This window comes from Candoia aspera, chromosome 1, assembly GCF_035149785.1.
Source record: "Candoia aspera isolate rCanAsp1 chromosome 1, rCanAsp1.hap2, whole genome shotgun sequence".
Classification (NCBI taxonomy): domain Eukaryota; kingdom Metazoa; phylum Chordata; class Lepidosauria; order Squamata; family Boidae; genus Candoia; species Candoia aspera.
The window spans coordinates 3,416,307-3,433,826 of record NC_086153.1 but is presented as its reverse complement, the minus strand read 5'-3'; the positions used below and the strand labels follow the sequence as shown (position 1 = coordinate 3,433,826).

Sequence of the window (17,520 nt, the reverse complement as noted above, 5' to 3'; positions counted from 1 at the left end):
AAGATAGGTGAACTTCAACTCCCAGAATTCCCCAGCCAGCATGCTGGGAGTTGAAGTCCACCCATCTTAAAAGCATGGAATTCTGGGAGTTGAAGTCCACCCATCTTAAAGTTGCCAAGGTTGAAAAACACTGCTTCAGCACATCCCTTGCAGGACCCCACAAATACCTGCAGTTCAACCTCTATGCACCAGAACCAGAGGTCTGGGGAGCATTTCTGGCCAGCATCTGGACCCACAAGCTTTCCCCCTGCAACCAGAACATCCGAGGCAGTGAGTTCAGGGCTGCCCCAGGTGCTCCATTCTTTGCACATAAGTTGCCTCGGAAGGATGGGGCAAATGTGTCTGACTTTCTACATCAGGATCAAGACCAAATCCCTCCAACCAGCCCTCTCCAAACCCTTTGAACAATTTGAGTAGCCAAAATCTGAAGCCCGAGCAAGAACGCCAAAAGGTCGTGCGACTTCAAGTCACGATAACAAATTCAGGGCATCCTTTTCCGGCAACCAGGATGGAAATCTCCCCAAATCCTCCCTCGAAAAAGGCGGAATAAAGCTAAGAGGGGGGCTCACCCAGTGCGCAGAGAAGTAAACCCCCACGTGGGAGCCATCCAGGACGCTGCTGTCGTGGGGCGGCCCGCTATTTCGGAGCAGAGGCCCAGCAACCACCTCGCTGAACGGCCGGGGACCCCACGGGAACTCCAGTCCTGGGAGAGGAAAGCAGAAACAGGCGCTCAAGACGCTGCTGGGCAGTATTTCCAAACTGCAAGCCATTTCCAGCAAGGGCTCGATCCCCTCTTCTTCCTACGCACCCAACGCTTTTCCCTCCTCTTCCCACCTGGCCCAGCAAAGCCTTCTCGGTGCAGGACAGAACAGAACAGAACAGAACAGAACAAAACAAAACAAAACAAAACAAAACAAAACATCGGGCTAAAAAGGAAAACTCACTTTCCCAAGCAGTTTAAGCTACCGATTAAATGCAGAAAGAAAAAGAAAAGTTGTTTTCTGGTTCTAACAGCCAAGCAAGACTGTTTCTGAATTTCTTCCCCCGATCCAGCCACCGTCCCTTTGGATCTTTTCGAGCCGCTCTCCTCTTTATCAGCTCTTTGGGGAAAAGAGATTCTGCTCATCTCAAGAAACCCAGGGAGGTTTTGAAGAGGGGCTGCTTCAAAACCCCCTCCTGACTCTCCAACTTTTCTCAGCGATAGGGAAAGGGGGCCACTTTGGTTAAAACAGGGACGTGCCCTGGGTGGGTGGGAGGACCTTTGGCATGACAAACATCACGCTCCCTCTCCTCTTACCTTCTGGGTCATCTCGGATAACCAAGAGGCCGTTCCTGCAGACAACTTTCCCAGTGTTGGCGTCTATAAATATCAGGGACGGGATGTTGGAAACCCGGAATTTGTTCCACAGTTTCAGCTGGAAGGGCAGACAAAAAGCAAGAACGGGGAATGAAAACACACGATGGGACAGAAGGGCAGTAGCAGATTGCAAAGCAAGGGAGGAAATCATCTTTATAATGCTTGGTTTCCCCCTCCTTCCGTTTTGGATCACAACTCAGACGGTAAGGGGCTCTAAGCGGAAGCCTGTTGAGTCTCTCTAACAATCACATCTGCACAAGCTGGTGGGGGAATCAGCCGTGCCCACTTTCCCCTCCAAATGTGTGGGGTTACAACCTCCAAGGCCCCCACTGGCTGTGGACAACGGGAGTCAAGATCCAATAAATCCAGAAGGCCTCACGCTGAAAAATGTTTATTTTATATTTTATATTTATATGTAATATATCTTGTTTTTATTGTATTTTAATCTCTTTTAATTTGATTGTAAACCGCACAGAATCCCTCTTTTGTGGGAGAGGGGCAGTGACAAAACCAGATAGATGGATAGATAGATAAAAGTCTTAAATTAATGCAGCTTAAAAACAAAAAATAAAACTACTCTCTTTTTATTTTTATTTCTTTGGAAATAAATGGATTAAATGAGTGTTCAGTACAGAGTGGTTACAAAAGTGGAAAGCGAGGAGTGAAAAAAAGGCATTCCTCGTCTTATTTTTATTACGAGAGAGGAAGGTTACTTCGAGGGCACGCAGGATGCAAAAACAAAATTTGCTCCTTTTAAATAGTGTGTTTATTGCAGCAGAATCGATTTCTTAAGTGAATCAAAACTGTTCACGGACTTGAGATGGGAATCCTTCAGGTGTTATGAGCCAGGAACAGTAGTAATATTTATAAGGATAGCCAAATATAAAGACACAAGGTTTCTTTAAACAAGCATCAAGAACAGCAGGTAGTCCCCTGGTTAAGAATGTCCGGTGGACAACTCGTAGTTAAAAACAGAGTCTACTATAGCAAAATTTGAGTTAAATTCATACAGGTAGTCCTCACTTAACAACCATTCATTTAGTGACGGTTCAGACTTACGACTGTGCTGAAAAAACCGACTTACAACCGGTACTTACACTTAGGACCATTGCAGCCTCCCCATGGTCATGTGATCACAATTTGGACGTTTGGCAACCAATTCGCATTTATGACCGTTGCAGCATCACATGGTCACATGATTGCCATTTTTGACCTTCTCAGCCAGTTTCTGGCAAGCAGAATCAATGGGGAATCGCATGATTCACTTAACGACCATGTGGCTCACTTAACCCCTGCAGTGATTTACTTAATGACCGCCACAAAAAGGTCGTAAAATCGGGTCGGAAACACTTAATGACCGCTTGGCTTAGCAAGTGAAATTCCAGTCTCAATTGTGGTTGTTAAGCGAGGACTACATGTAATAGGTCAAGTTAATTACGCAATACTACTTACACAGTATTAAACAATAACACTGTTCTGGCTTACACACAAATTCATCTTAAGGATACACCTTGGGAACAGAACTTGGTTCTTAAACTGTATTTTATTGCAGTTTTATTTGGCTCGAGTCTTTGTTCTGCCTTCTGTATTCCCCCAACTGTTCACTCTCTGATTAAATTATTTTGTTACCTTTGTTTAGGTGCTTACGAAATTATCTGCTTCACTATTATGCTTTAAAAAAACTATATGACCCCCTTCACTTTGTGAACGCCACAGGAACGGCTGGGGTCATACTGCCCCCAAATACAGTGGCAATGAGTTCCATAAGTGAACTGTGGATATATGCAGATGAAACTGACCTATTTTAACCCCCCTCCCCCAATTTGTGTGCAGACTTTATTCCAAGTAGTTTTGAAAAGGATACAAGGCTGGCAGGTCCAGATTCACAGCTCACCAGCCATTTTAATTCAGCCCACATTTAATTATTTATGCCAGAGGCGCGTAACTAGAGGTCTAAAAGCTACAAGTGGCTTTCAAGCCCTTCAAAGTTCCAGCAAATTGAAATTCTTAACACAATAAGAGAAGAGGATGAAGTATAGTCACATTAACCGTATTTAAGTAATCCAATCTACTTTTCTTTCCAGTTCAGTTAAAGCTAAGTTAACTTTCTGTTCGTTTCGATACTGGTTCTACTTGATTTTTAAGAGGGTGCTCACCAACAGGCCACCCAACCAGGGGTACCTCGAGGTCAGAAAAGTCAAGACAGTGGCCCCAGTCGTGTGTAAAACCCCCATCCTTTTAAAAACACGCAATGCATAGACTTTCCTTCCATAATCAGAACTGTGATGGCACTACCAAGTTTAATGGAAGTCCATTTCTACCACCAGTGTCAAACAGCCCTGCTAGGCAGCTTGTTTGCCTTTCAAACTGGTAACCCGTCAGCTGCGTTCGCTCAACCGTCTCTCACTCAAAAGCTGGAGGAGGGGGAATTTCCAGAGCCCGCAGGCTTTGGACCCGTCCCAAGGTATATTTGCAACTCTCTAGTGGAGCGTCCACTTAAAAACGGCAAAACCCTTGTGTTTGCTTGGCTGGGCGCTGCAACGTCTGGTCCTTGAGTTGCATCAGCCTTTTTGGCTTGGAGGCAGCGACCGGGTTTGTACGCGCACTGCGGCTGACCGATGCGGCGTGGGCTCAGACGCGCAGGAAGCCGAGGGCTGTCTCAGGAGCTTCAGGAAATCAAAGGAGGGCTTTGCTAGATGACAGCAAGCAAGTGGGGCGAGCGAGCAAGACATTGAGTCAGGAAAATTATTACTGTTTTTTTTTTAAAAAAAAGGTTCCATTGACGAAAAGGTTCAGATCACATCAAACTGAGCACTCTGAGGTTCGCGAAGTTTCAACAGCTGCATTATTTTCCGCTGAGTGTTGTGCCGCAGAATGACACATGGCTCAATTCTTTGGGGAAAAAACTGGGACTGGCTGCCTGGGTCACGGAAGAGCTAATCCAAGAAAGAATTCCACAGCCTTCTAGTCCTTATTAAGGCCGGGAAGGTCATCAGAAGAGTATTGGGGAAAGGGTGCTCTCCTGGAAGTTTTTATAACAGCCCCAGGAGGGTTAAAATCTTCACCTGGTCATGGTTATCCTTCACGGGTGTTAGTTGGCTGCATTAGATTGGGAGCTGCCCTTGAAGACTGTTCAAAAACTGCAATTACAGGTAATCCTCACTTAATGACCATTCAGTGATGGTTCGGACTTACGATGGTGCTGAAAAAACCAACCTGCGGCATCCCCACAATCACGTGATCACAATTTGGGCACTTGGCAACCAGTTCACATTTACAACCATCACAGCATCCTGCAGTCACATGATCACCATTTTCAACCTTCCCAGGCAGTTTCCAGCAAGCAAAATCAATGGGGAACCCTGTGATTCGATTAACCACCACTTGGTTCATTTATTGACCGCAGTGATTCGCTTAACAACTGCCGCAAGAAGGTCGTAAAATTGGGTTGGATTCACTTAATGACCACTTCGCTTAGCAACCAAAATTCTGGCCCCAATTTTGGTCGTTAAGCGAGAACTACCTGTAGTTTAAAACAGGGCTGCTAGGAGGTATCTCAGTGCAAAGTACCGCTGCTTGTGTAGTTTCCCTTCTTTATTTTTACTAGCTTAGTAGGACGTGTGATCCTACGAGAGGCCTGGCAGAGAGATTTTCCAGAGAGAACAGATTAAATGGCGTCCCTGATTTTTGCTACTTGATCTTGATGAGAAGTTACAAAACTGGCTGGTGCAACGCCGGATCGCCAGCCATATGTAATGGCTCTGTTCCTTCAGTATCCAATCCGATCCCTAAGTCGACCCATTTCCAGGTAGGTACAATTTCAGCGCAAAGCCTTCCTGATCTCCAGCATGACTCCCAGTAACTTCATGGGCACATCTGGGTAGCCTTCCTGGGAACCACACAGAAGCGTCCGCCAACGGCTCCTTCCAAGATGGTGCTTCAGTTTCTTGGCCGGACTACAGCCCTGAGATTTCCTGGTGGTGTCTCATCCAAGGTCTAATCCAGTCTGACCCTGCTTGGAGTAGGCTGGGTTTGACCAACATGATTTTGATTAAGTGCCATCAAGTTGGTGTTGACCACCTAGATGGACCTTCTCCAGGAGGACCTGTCCCCAACCTGGTCCTTCAGGTCTTCCAATGGTGCCCACACTCACTATGTCCATCCACCGTGATGCTGGTCATTCTCCATCCTCCTCTTCCCTTTCCTTCCACCTCTCCCAGCTCACAGTTACGACGGTTGCAGCGCCCCCCCCCAGTCACGTGATCGCCATTTGTGACCTTTCCAAGCAAAGTCAACAGGGAAGCCGGCAGGGAAGGTCTCCAGTCGCTCCAGTAAGTTGCTCCCACCACTTTTCTCCCCAGGAGCCCGCTGTGGAGTATGAGATCCCAAGTACTTCACACTCCGCAGCACCCCTGCCCTCCCGCATTCCCTAGTGCACGCATGCGGCCCCCGCACCCCTTACCCGGGTTTCCCACCACCACTTCCCGCTTAACAACCTGCACATCTTGGGGTTACGATGGCCACCAGGACTGCTGTTGCTAAGTGACGCAGACACGTGACACGGTTTATGACTGCATCGCTGAGCGACAGCAGTCTCGGTCCCAACTGCCGTTGTAACCCGAGGACTGCCTCTACTATGGTCTCTTGTCTATCTCTAACTTAGGACCTTGCACGTCTGGTTCAAATTCCTGCTCGGTCCTGAAGTTCAGCAGGAGATGTTAGGATCAGTCGTTGGGGGTGGGCTGGGGGGTTGAAAATGAAAAATCGTACACCTTGAAAGGTGGACAGAAGTGGAAACCAATGCCTTAAGTCATTTTAAAAAAAATCAAAATCCTGGAAGAAAGTTTCTCATTTTCCATGAGAAAATGTTACGATCACTGCTTATTTCACTTGTTCTCCTGCCTTCCAGCTTAGAGAGGCGCTCACAGAATCCTAGGACGGGGAGGAACCTTGAAGGACAGGAATCCTCAGACCGTTCAATGGCCATCCAATCTTTTCCTGAAAACCTCCAGCGATGGAGCCCCCATCAGGAGGAAGGCTGTTCCACGGCTTAAAAACTCAAGGCTGCTTATGACAACATTTAAGAGTTTTCGCCCAGTGCAAAAAAGAAAAAAAATGGCAGAAGATGATCCATCGCACAAGCTCCTTTCAACAGCCCAGTAGGCCAGAATGCAATGGAGAGAGGGTGGAACCGGTGGACAAATCTGGTTTGCCTTAAAGCAAAATTCCAAAATCTGAAGTGAGGGAAGGAATTCCCACTGCACGCAAAGCCAGCGGAAAGGGTTTGTGCCCATGGGCGTTTGTTTATATGTCTTGCGCGCCCCAGATTATTTGACTTTTGACCTTCTTGTTCTACAGGTAATCCTCACTTAGCAACCATGACTTACAACCAGTTCTCACACTTACGACTGTCGCAGCATCCCATGGTTGTGGGATCACCATTTTCAACCTTCCCAGCTGGCTTCTGGCAAGCAAAATAACGGGGAACCACAGGGCTTGCTTAACAACCACGTGGTTCACTTAACACCCGCGGTTATTTGCTTAACAACCACCGCAAAAAAGGTTGTAAGATCGGGTCGGATTCGCTTAATGACCACTTCACTTAGCAACCGAAATTCAGGTCCCAATTGTGGTTGTTTAAGCAAGGACTACCTTTATATGCGTCACGTGCCCTAGATTATTTGACTTTTGACCTTCCTGCTCTAATAGGCTTATTATAATGGCTCTCAGTTGAGACAAAAAGGACTTTTTTAGGAGAACTGGTTAGCGTTAACTCTGGAGGCAGGCATGAACTACAATAATCTTAATCCAGGAGGGTTGGGAGTTCCCAGCCTGTGTGGTCGACTGCAATGCCAACGGGCCACTGGGCTTGCAGAAAATGTACAACATGTTTAATGCAGGCTATTGGTTTATCAGCTTAACATCCATCAAAACCCAAACCCAGGATGTTATTCATTATATTAAACAAAAAGCAAAAACTGTGTTGAGCTTGATCCCCACTGACTACACAGGGACTCCAGGCTACTATCTTGGCAGCAGTGATTTGTCGTCACCTTCTTCAGGAATGCTTTTCAAGTTCCCAGTCAAGCCTACACCCCTGGCATTTCCTAGTGGTCTCCCATCCAAGTCCTAACCCATTTAGACTCTGCACAACTTTCTGAGCTAGGGCTGACCCCCAGCTAAGCCAACTGATCAATGCAATTTATTTATGTTATTTATCAACCACATCAACAAAGTTTGTTTTTATTTGCGTGCTTTAATTCTTACTACTAGGTATTCAAAGGTATCCCCTGGAAGCAAACAAGATGTGCTGCATTTAATCTTCCCCCAAATAACAATTATTCCGTGTATTTCAGAGAGGGCTCCCCTGCTGCTCTGAAATGAAAGCCTCGCTGTGTTTGGGAGGGACGTATTCAATCAGAACAGCCTCGTTCTTTCACGGATGGATGGCCAGAATCCACCAAAGCAGGCATGTTAAATGCAGACAGATCAAAGCAGGCCTCCTCAAAAACCGTTGTGGTTTCATGGAAAAGTAAATTCGTAAAAGAAAGAAGGGGTTTGCTCATGTCCATGAGCAAGGAAGGAAAGATTAGAAGAGGGGGCCAGGAAGGAGTTAGATTATACTTAAGAAACCACTTGCTGGTGATTTCGTAGGACTCTCCTCAGGTTTTCACAAGTGAAACCACTAGGACATACAACCCTTTTCCTGGCCCAACAGAGCTTCCCTATCCAGTAGCAACATATCCTTAAAACACATCTCTTTGGAGAACACCACCAGGAAAGAAGTATACGTTGTGGGCCTGTAAAAAGTATCACTGTAGAGCAGGGCTACTCAACCTTAGCAGCTTGAAGATGTGTGGACTTCAACCCCCAGAATCCCCCAACCAGCATATCTTAAGGCATGCTGGCTGGGAATTCTGGGAATTGAAGTCCACCCATCTTAAGGCATGGAATTCTGGGAGTTGAAGGCCACCCATCTTAAAGGATGCTGGCTGAGGAATTCTGGGAGTTGGAGTCCACCCACCTTACAGCATGGAATTCTGGGAGTTGAAGTCCACCCATCTTAAAGAATGCTGGCTGGGGAATTCTGGGACCTGAAGTCCACCCATCCTCAAGCTGCCAAGGTTGGGAAACCCTGGTCTGAGGAGTTCCTGGGCACAGATGAAAGGCAATCCGTATGACCTCAGAGACTCTAATTTCCTTTGAAACAATGCTTACTGGAATAAAACGGCCTGCGATGACACAGAGAGATTGCCAACTCAAGTGCTTTCGGGGCCAGAATGTGGCTTCTTTTGACTCTCCCTCCAAAGAAGGGAGAAGAAAGAAGACAAAAAGCCCAGGAGCACAACCTCGGACGCCGTGCGTCTCACCCAGGCCCAGAGGAAGCAGGGAGGCCCTTTCCCCTGGCTGAACGGCAAAGCGTTCCAAATATCCGCACCCCAATGGGAGGGAGGGGCAGACGGCCATCAGCAAACACCAACAGAATAAGAAACAGGCCCTGCCCTCCGCCGTGCACCCAACCTCACCCATTTTGCATGCCCAATCGCATTTGGCAAGGCACCTGGCTTGGTATCCCTGGGTTCGTTTGGAGAGCACAACGGCAGTCAAGCACCAGGAAAAATCCATCTTATTTGTCACAACAAATCCAAAGTAAATAGAAAAGCCTTAGCCAATTAAACTGGAATGCAGCAGCCAAAAGGAAGAAGGCAGTCTGCTGCTGACCAGACTTTTCTTGCCAGGAGAATGGACTCGGGGGTTGCAGATCGAGGCTGCGAATGCCCCAAATACCATCGGAAGAAGGAAAGGGGCATTAATGCAAGGGTAGAGCCAAGGGGATCGGGGTGAGCAAAGCCCAGCCCAGCCCAGCAGTCCTGGGCCCATCCGCCTTCCTGTTTCATCCCTGGCGGCCCCACCTGAGACTTGGGTGGCAGCCTAAATCATCCAGAATTTTGGACTGGATCCAATGTAACCCGTTTCCAACATTTCACCTGCGCAGGACACAAAGGGGTGTTATGAAGGTCGTAAAAGGAAACCGTCCCGCATCCTTCCCTCAGCTCTAATCCACAAAGATTTCTTGTGACCAGAAATGCCCAGGAACATCTATCCTAACAGCAGACAGAAGCCTAAAAAAAAGAGAGGGGAATACTAAGATATCAGATAGTCCTCACTTAACAACCATTCTTTTAGTGATGGTTGGGACTTATGACAGTGCTGAAAAAAATTACAACCAGTCCTCACATTTATGACTGTTGCAGCATCCCCATGGTCACATGATCACGATTTGGGCACTGGGCAACTGGTTCACAATTATGACCGTCACAGCATCCTGTGGTCACATGATTGCCATTTTTTACCTTCCTGGCCAGCTTCTGGCAAGCAAAATCCATGGGGAACTGCATGATTCGCAGAACGACCATGTGGTTCTCTTAACCCCCGTGGTGATTCGCTTAATGGCCATCTCAAGAATGGTAGAGAAATCAGGTCAGATTCACTTAATGACCGCTTAACCTAGCAACCAAAATTCCAATCCCAATTGTGGTCGTTAAGCGAGGACCACCTGTAGTTCTGAAATCTGCATGTTCTCCATAGTAGACAGTCAAAAACGTAAGGAAAGCCTCACTGGATCTTCGCCCCTCTGGAAGGTTATAAGTGAGAGATGCGCAGTAGTTCCCCACCCATCTAGGCTATTCTGGCTAGTGAATTTGGGAAAGAATAATCTCTGAATCTAGAACCAGGTGCCTTTCTAAAAGATAGGACTAAATCTCCCAGAATTCTCAGCTGGCAGGGCTGAAGGCTGGAATTCTGGGAACCAGAGTCTGGACCCAGCTGGGAGGTGCCAGGCTGAGGAAGCCTCCAAATTCATCAAGCCAGTGTTTCTCAACCTTGGCCACTGTAAGAGGGGTGGACTGGGGAATTCTGGGAGTTGAAGTCCACACATCCTAAAGTGGCCATGGTTGAGAAACGCTGCTTTAAGCGCAAGGCCAAAACCAGTGCTTTGCAAACTCAGTATATTTAGGGTTAACCGCTCCAGATTACCCTAAATTCAAGTTATTAAGTGGCAAAGAAAACAAAATTATTATTCTTTCCCTGCCTGTTTTCCTCCTGACCCAGCATGCAGGATTTCACGGCATCTTCCTTTTTGTCATTTTTTTTCCCTTTACCCCCAATACTTCCAACTCTTCTTCCCAGCGCTGAAAAAACCAACTTACGACCGGTCCTCACACTTAAACCCACTGCAGCATCCCTGAGGTCACGTGATCATGATTTGGGTGCTTGGCAACCGGTTTGCATTGATGACTGTTGCAGCATCCCATGGTCACATGATCCCCATTTTTGACCTTCTGGGCCAGCTTTTGGCAAGCAAAATCAATAGGGAACTGCATGATTTGCTTAACGACCACATGATTCACTTAACAAACGCAATGATTCACTTAACAACCACCAAAAATTGGGTGAGATTCACTTTATGACCGCTTCGCTTAGCAACTGAAATGCCGGTCCCAATTGTGGTTGTTAAGCGAGGACTACCTGTAATAATAAATCTCAGATATGCAATAAATATGCTATCCATGACCTTAGATATTACGTGTGACTGGAGGTAAGTAGGCCAAAACAAACATGTGTGCATGGATGTACACGCACGCACACAACATCCAATCCTCCCAGGCAGATGATAATGAAATCAGTGCACGTTTTCAATCTGGAAGAGGATCTTGCGAAAACTGAGCCTCTGACCCTGCAGAAATGCACAAGGGCCAGTTCTCCAAATGCTTCCAGATGCTCTCAGACAGCTATTTCATGCCGCTTCCAGAGGGGCCCCAGAATTCAACATCTGGATTTGCAAAAACAGCTGTCTAATAAAAAAAGAGAAAGCTGTTCTAGCGGGGCCTTTGAGGGGGTCGAAAAAGTCAAGATGGCAGCTGTAATGGCAGCCCTGCCTCCTTTTTTTGGTGCAACGCACAATCAAGTGATTGCACAAGATGGTTGACACACACATGCACCCTCTGCGCAAATCTGCCTTCTCGGCAAAAGAGCTCGCTTACAGGCAAGGTGGGGATGTCAGTCTCTCGATAAACCTGTATGTGTTATCTTCACAGAACACCCCAGCACACAGAAACTCATTTTGTCTGGCCTTCACACACACACCCCAACCTGCACCAGACTCCGTATCCCCCAAGCAGGTGGCGAACACTTACGATTTTAATCCAACCCTTTCCAGATCCTTCAGCAGAAGCCTCTTCAAATGTAGGCAGGGGGGCTGCCAGAAATCCTGAAAAAACATTAATACCCTGAAAATTCTTTTGTCCCTTGAGCCCCCTATGGGGAAGACGGCCTCCCAATTTAATTTCAGTTCATGAAAAAAGAAAAGAGAAGCACAGCTGACTTTTCAAAGGCAACTCCTAATCAGAAAAGGATTCTGTAGCTAATCCCCTATTACGTTTTCGCCAGATATTTCTGCCGTATCCTTGACAAACCGCTCTGCCGGAAACAGAGGGAGACGGCACTTGGATCCATCAACTTTGGAGGGAAAGCGATCCAGCCTCCAAGTTGAAAAGCCTCTGCGTGCTCCAGGACTTCAATCCCTTGGTGTTCGAACCAAGCCAGATTTCCTTTCGAAATTAAAAAAAAAACGAACTTATCATGAGATACTAGAATTTTGTACCTTATCACGTGACACTGGAGTTCTGTCAAGGGGAACGAAAAATAAAATCAAGAGAAGAGGGATATAGTTGTCAAGGGCTCTCTTATTTACCATTATTATCAAGATTGAAAGTAGACAAAAGAATTTATCGGTTTGAACATTGTAAGACTGAGTTTGAAACAGAATTGTGTACAAATGATGGACATGTAATTGCTAAAATGTATAATGTATATAAAATATATTGAAATTTGAAACAGAAGAACACTCTGTGTGATAAAGTGAGCTAAAAATGTTGGTTGTAATACACAGATTGGACAAGGGCAAAGTATGTAGTTGAAAGGACTGAAATATAATCTTAAAGATGATTTTTATAAAATGATGTGCTGTTGGTATATGTCACCAGAGAAACTGTCTCGAATGAAATTTTACAAAGGAGGGGATGTTTCTAGTCCTCAGGAGGGGCAGAAAGGCATTTAGCGATGTGAAAATTGCAGCAGCTGAAAAACAGCAGAAGGGGAGGGAGGGGGGAAAAATCCTTTAGATTTATAGTGTAAGTCTGCACATGTTTACTCTGAGGAACTCCCACTGCGGTTGGTAGGTTACAGCTTGTTCCTCCGTGTGTGCAAAATTCCAGCCGTTCTCCAACTTTGATGATTCTATCTGAGCTGGAAACAAATGCCTCGATGGGTGCCAGTTTCGGCAAATCAGTTGTTGGCAGGACGTAACAAGCTAAGCTTCTTTGCTTAAGCACCCAGAGGGGAGCTGAATCAGCTCCAGGAGAATGGCGAGGGCCTCCTTGCACACCCGTGTGCTAAAACTGAACAAAGCCAACGAATAAGGGAATTCACAATTAAAACACAGCCCAGAAGTAGGAAACTGGGAGAAATGGTGGCCTGGGGAGGGAGAGGCGAATCCCCCGCCTCATGATGCCTTCATGTGAACGATGCAAATGGTGCAGCTGCACACTGCACACAGCCCCTCACTTGCACAAATCATGCATGAGGTCACTGGGGCTTCTGCTGAACACCCAGGCGGAGCAAGTGACGCGAGGGAGGAACCAGCCACAATGACATCAAAATAGTGACACAGGTGTTGTGGCATCACTGGACAAATGGCGTCAGGACATTAGGAAGCAAGAACAGAAGATGAGTCAATTGCACGGAGACAGCGATCCAGATGCCCCACCCTTTGCCCCTTCCTGGCAGACACCAGGCCTCCGAGTTTATTTTTCTTTATTTCTTTATAAATTTATTCACCGCCCATCTCCCCCTCATGGGGGACTCTGGGCGGTTTACAGTAAAATGCAGTTAAAGCTTAAAACCATTTCAGTATAACAATACAATAAAATAAGAATATAGTAAAATCTAAGTGGCAAGAGATTTTAATCAGTCCATGAGTGTAGGACGCCCCTCAAAATCACTTAGGGCGCTAGCCATCCCCAGGTATAACTGTTTCCCCTCCCATTCCAAGCCTGCAGACAGAACCAGGTCTTTAAGTCATTTTCGGAAGTCCAGGAGCGAAGGGGCCTGTCGGACCTCTGGGGGGAGGATGTTCCAAAGGGCAGAGCTACAGCAGAGAGTTCCTTGCTAGCTTGCTGCCCAGCCTAGTTGCCGACCACTGCTTCCTACCCCCAACCTCCCTGTGTGCCTTGATGGAGGGCTGTTTTCTCTCAGCCAACACTCAGCCCTGATGCTGGTCCTCCCCTGATTCTTCTCTCATCTGCCAAGCCCCCGAGCCCCCACGGTCTTTGGAAAAGCAGCATTTCTGGCTGGTTCAAAACCCTTCAGCTCAGAGGAGAAGCTAACCAAACACGGGAATCAAAAAACCCCCCCAAAAGGTGGAAATTGAGGGGCTCTGCTTGAAAAATCTAAGCCCCCAACAATGCAATCTATTAAAATGTGCCCTTGTTGCAGGTTGTCTGAACCCAACTGTTATGACACACAATCCTGAGATTTTCTTTCAGTTCAACTGGGGGCATTAAAATAATAATAATAATAAATGGAAGAAGCAAGTGCTCTGGGACTTTAGAATTCAAACAGACAAGCACCTACCACACAACAGCCCAGACTTAACCATTGTTGATAAGAAAGACAAAAATGTCTGGATAGTGGACATCGCAATACCTGGAAACAGCAGAAGAGAAGAGAAAGAACTGGAGAAAACCACAAAATACAAAGACCTGCAAATAGAAGTAGAACGACTGGGGCAAAAGAGAGCAAAGGTAGTACCAACAGTAATAGGCATCTTGGGTGCACTCCCAAAACATCTGGAGCACCCCTTGGACACCATCGGCATTGGCAAAATCACCACTGGTCAATTGCAAAAGGCAGCTTTGCTTGGAACAGCTGACATCCTGCGACGAAACCTTTAATATTATTAAACAACATGTCTATCCCAAGTCCTTGGGAAAGACTTGACAGGTGGACAAAAATGCCAAATCCAGTCTAAACATCTGGCCAACTGTGCGACCAACCATAATAGTACCTTTTACTGCGAGTTTCTGACAGGAGCCACAGGCAGGGTGTTTTTGCCTTACAGTTTTTTTTGTACATTTCACTTGACATAAACCAAAATCAATTTTTTAAATAATGTTTTTGCCTTGTGCACATGCAAAGCTTCGGCCCGGCTCTCCCTTCAAGGAAAAAACATGTTTATTTACATATTTAAATCCAATTCTTCCTCCCCGGAGTTGAGTGGGTGTGTCCTTTTCTCTCACAACAACCCTGCAAGGTAGGTTTAGGCTGCAAATGATCTGCCCCTGGCCAGTTGCCTTCTGGGTTCAACCAACACCCTCACCCTGGTCAACCACCAGAGGCAGCAGGGATCTAGTCAAAGATCAGAGGCAGCAGAGATCTGGTCTCCTGAAGTGGAGGACAGGGATTGATCACAGCCCAGGGCAAGCAGTTGTGCTTGCAGTAATCCTCAAGGGACGTGGAAATCCGTTAGGACTACAAAGCCAGTGACAACTCAGCTCAGGAGACTCCGCCCTCCTACCAGCCAAGGGCAGGAACAGACTTTCTCCCGTCTCCAGATCTTTCAGATCTGTCATGAGTACTGATGGCGAGCAGGAGGGGGCCCCGGTCCAGGGGGGAAAACGCCTGCGTAGTCCTGAGGAATTAAGCAGCCATTCAGAGAGACACAGATCAGACCCGCCTTGACTTTTGGGGTTTATCTGTCTGGGTTTTTCCCACGCTTCTTCAGTTTGTTCGGATTCTGTCTTATGTAGCAGTAATAAACACTAGAGACCTACTCCTCGTCTCAGCGTGGTTCCTGACTGTTAGGACAAGATCTCTTTTTATCTCTCCCCCAAACATTTTCTTCCTCCTTTTTTTAATTAAAGCCAGAACAGCTGCTTTTGATGTCTGCTTGCTCAAGAGTTTCCCATAAAAAAAGCGCATCGATCGCAGCATGCCGAGCAGGGCCAAAGCAGCGTTCAAACACGGGGCAAGACCTCCTTCAATTCAGAAATTGACATTCTTCTGGAGAGAATTACACCACTTTACCCCCTAGACCAGTGTTTCCCAACCGTGGCGACTTGAAGAGGTGTGGACTTCAACTCCCAGAATTCCCCAGCCAGCAAAGCAAAGCTGGCTGGGGAATTCTGGGAGTTGAAGTCCACACCTCTTCAAGTCGCCACGGTTGAGAAACACTGCCCTGGATCCTTTAAATCCAATCTCAGTCCACTCAGGGGAAAGTTTCTACCAAAATAGGGCAGAGATACAAGATCTGCTTCTGTACCGTTAGTGGATGGCCCCGAGATGGGGAAGCGCAAAGCCAAATATTCTGGGAGCAGAACTTAGAATCACAGAGTTGGAAGGGACCTAAGAGGTCATCAAGCCCAACCCCCGGCACCCTGCAGGGTTCACGACACCATCCCCGATCGACCATCCAGCACAGAATCACAGAACGGGCCAGTCCTCCTCTGGATGATACGGATCAAAGAGGAACATTCAGAAAACCACTCAGAAAACAGCGTCTGGGTCAGCGAGGCCCAGGAGCCACACGCCCTGCCAACATGCTGCAGAGCCATTAAATATTACATTGTTCAATATCGATATTGAACACATGTTAAAATTAAATGAAACGGTAACAGAACACACACACTCCAGAATAATTCATTTGCAGAATGCTGTTCTGTGCAGCCTCGCCCAGGGGTATCCTTGCAAGCTTCTCAAGTGAAGACTCAACAGACTTGACAGAAGTAGCGTGACCGAAGAAGAAAAGTTTAAAGTCACGGGAAACAAACACGGCTTGTCCACCAATGGTAGGCAGGCCTCTTTCAAGGAGGATTCGGAAAGGCGTGTTTTCCCCATCTGGATGCTTACGTAAGATTCCTAGCCAATCAGGAAGCCAAGCTGGAGGCTGGCCCATCAGGAGGCCTGGCGGAGAGCCAGTGGGTCACAAATACCAGGAGGATCTAAAAAAGGTAGGAAAGATCTCTTTGGAGAACACATTCCTACGGCGGTTAGTCAAAAGCACTTGGATTCCGACCAGGAAACGCCAAGAACATGATAACTGGAATCCAGAATGTAGAAACGGGAAATCGGCCAAAGAACGAAGTGGAGCGTTTTGCTGTTTTAGCATCGCGCCTCTGCTGGGAAGGAAGAGGGACTGGGCTGGGGCGCGGCAGGGAGCTGGCGAGGGGGGTCCCTGGGCTGGCAGGACAAGGAGGAAGCGTGAGGCTTGTCCACTGCTTTTCCAGCAACTGTCCACAGCCATATTCAAAACAGACTGGTTGGCCTCGGTTCTGCAAAAGCCACGATGGGGGGGCGGCTTTTCCCTGGCTGAAATGGGGTGGGGGGGACGGAATCCTGCTTAGCAGGGGGTGAAGCAGGCAGGGCTTCAAAGGAATGCAGAGGGGTCTTTCAGGGGTCACCGGCAGGATGGCACCACCGTGGAGGGTGTGGCATCGCTGGACCCACCTGGGGCACCCTGGTCCTGATGGCCACTGTGGGGAGCAAGGTGCTGCTCCCGGTCTTATTGCCAAGGCTGAAAAACACTGCCTTACACGCTCACACTCCTAAAGCAGCCAGCTCCCTCTCACTGGGATTAGCGCAAGGAAGGTGTGAAACACAATCACACCATATGTCCCCCCAACCATCTTTTCTCCCTTTTTCCCCAGCCCCATTTGACAGGATTTCCAGGATGTTAGGTGGACATGTTCAGGCAGAAAAGTTGGCTTTAATTAGCTCTAATTATCTGCATCCTTGGCAGAGGCATCCAGAGAGTTAGCAAAAACGTAAGGAGTCGGTGTTTTTCTTGGGGGGGGGGCAATACAATAGCCAGACTTGGACCCTCCATTGCCTCGAACATTTTATCGTGCCGCTGCTTTCTCAAAACCTTTTCCACATAAGCTGATTCCTTTTAATAAAACATGTTTGTCTGAAAAAGTGCCACCAGGTATGTAGAAGATAGTGGAGTAAATATTGTCCTAAGGAAACCATAGAAACCTCTGGCTAGTTTATTATTTCATTTAACTCAATTCCAAGCTTTAGCATCCCCAACCCTCTTTTTCAATCCC

At 47.1% G+C, this 17,520-nt stretch overlaps 1 protein-coding gene across 1 annotated transcript in view; it reads right to left on the bottom strand.

The window, feature by feature from the left end:
* Positions 1-17,520, bottom strand: part of NXN (nucleoredoxin) — a 69,379-nt gene that overhangs the window by 22,304 nt on the left and 29,555 nt on the right. Inside the window, exons 2-3 of the mRNA XM_063295964.1 lie at positions 1,298-1,415; positions 570-703 (exon numbers count right to left, since the gene is read on the bottom strand). Coding sequence (XP_063152034.1) covers positions 570-703; positions 1,298-1,415 — 252 coding nt within the window. The remainder of the gene's footprint in view (positions 1-569; positions 704-1,297; positions 1,416-17,520) is intronic.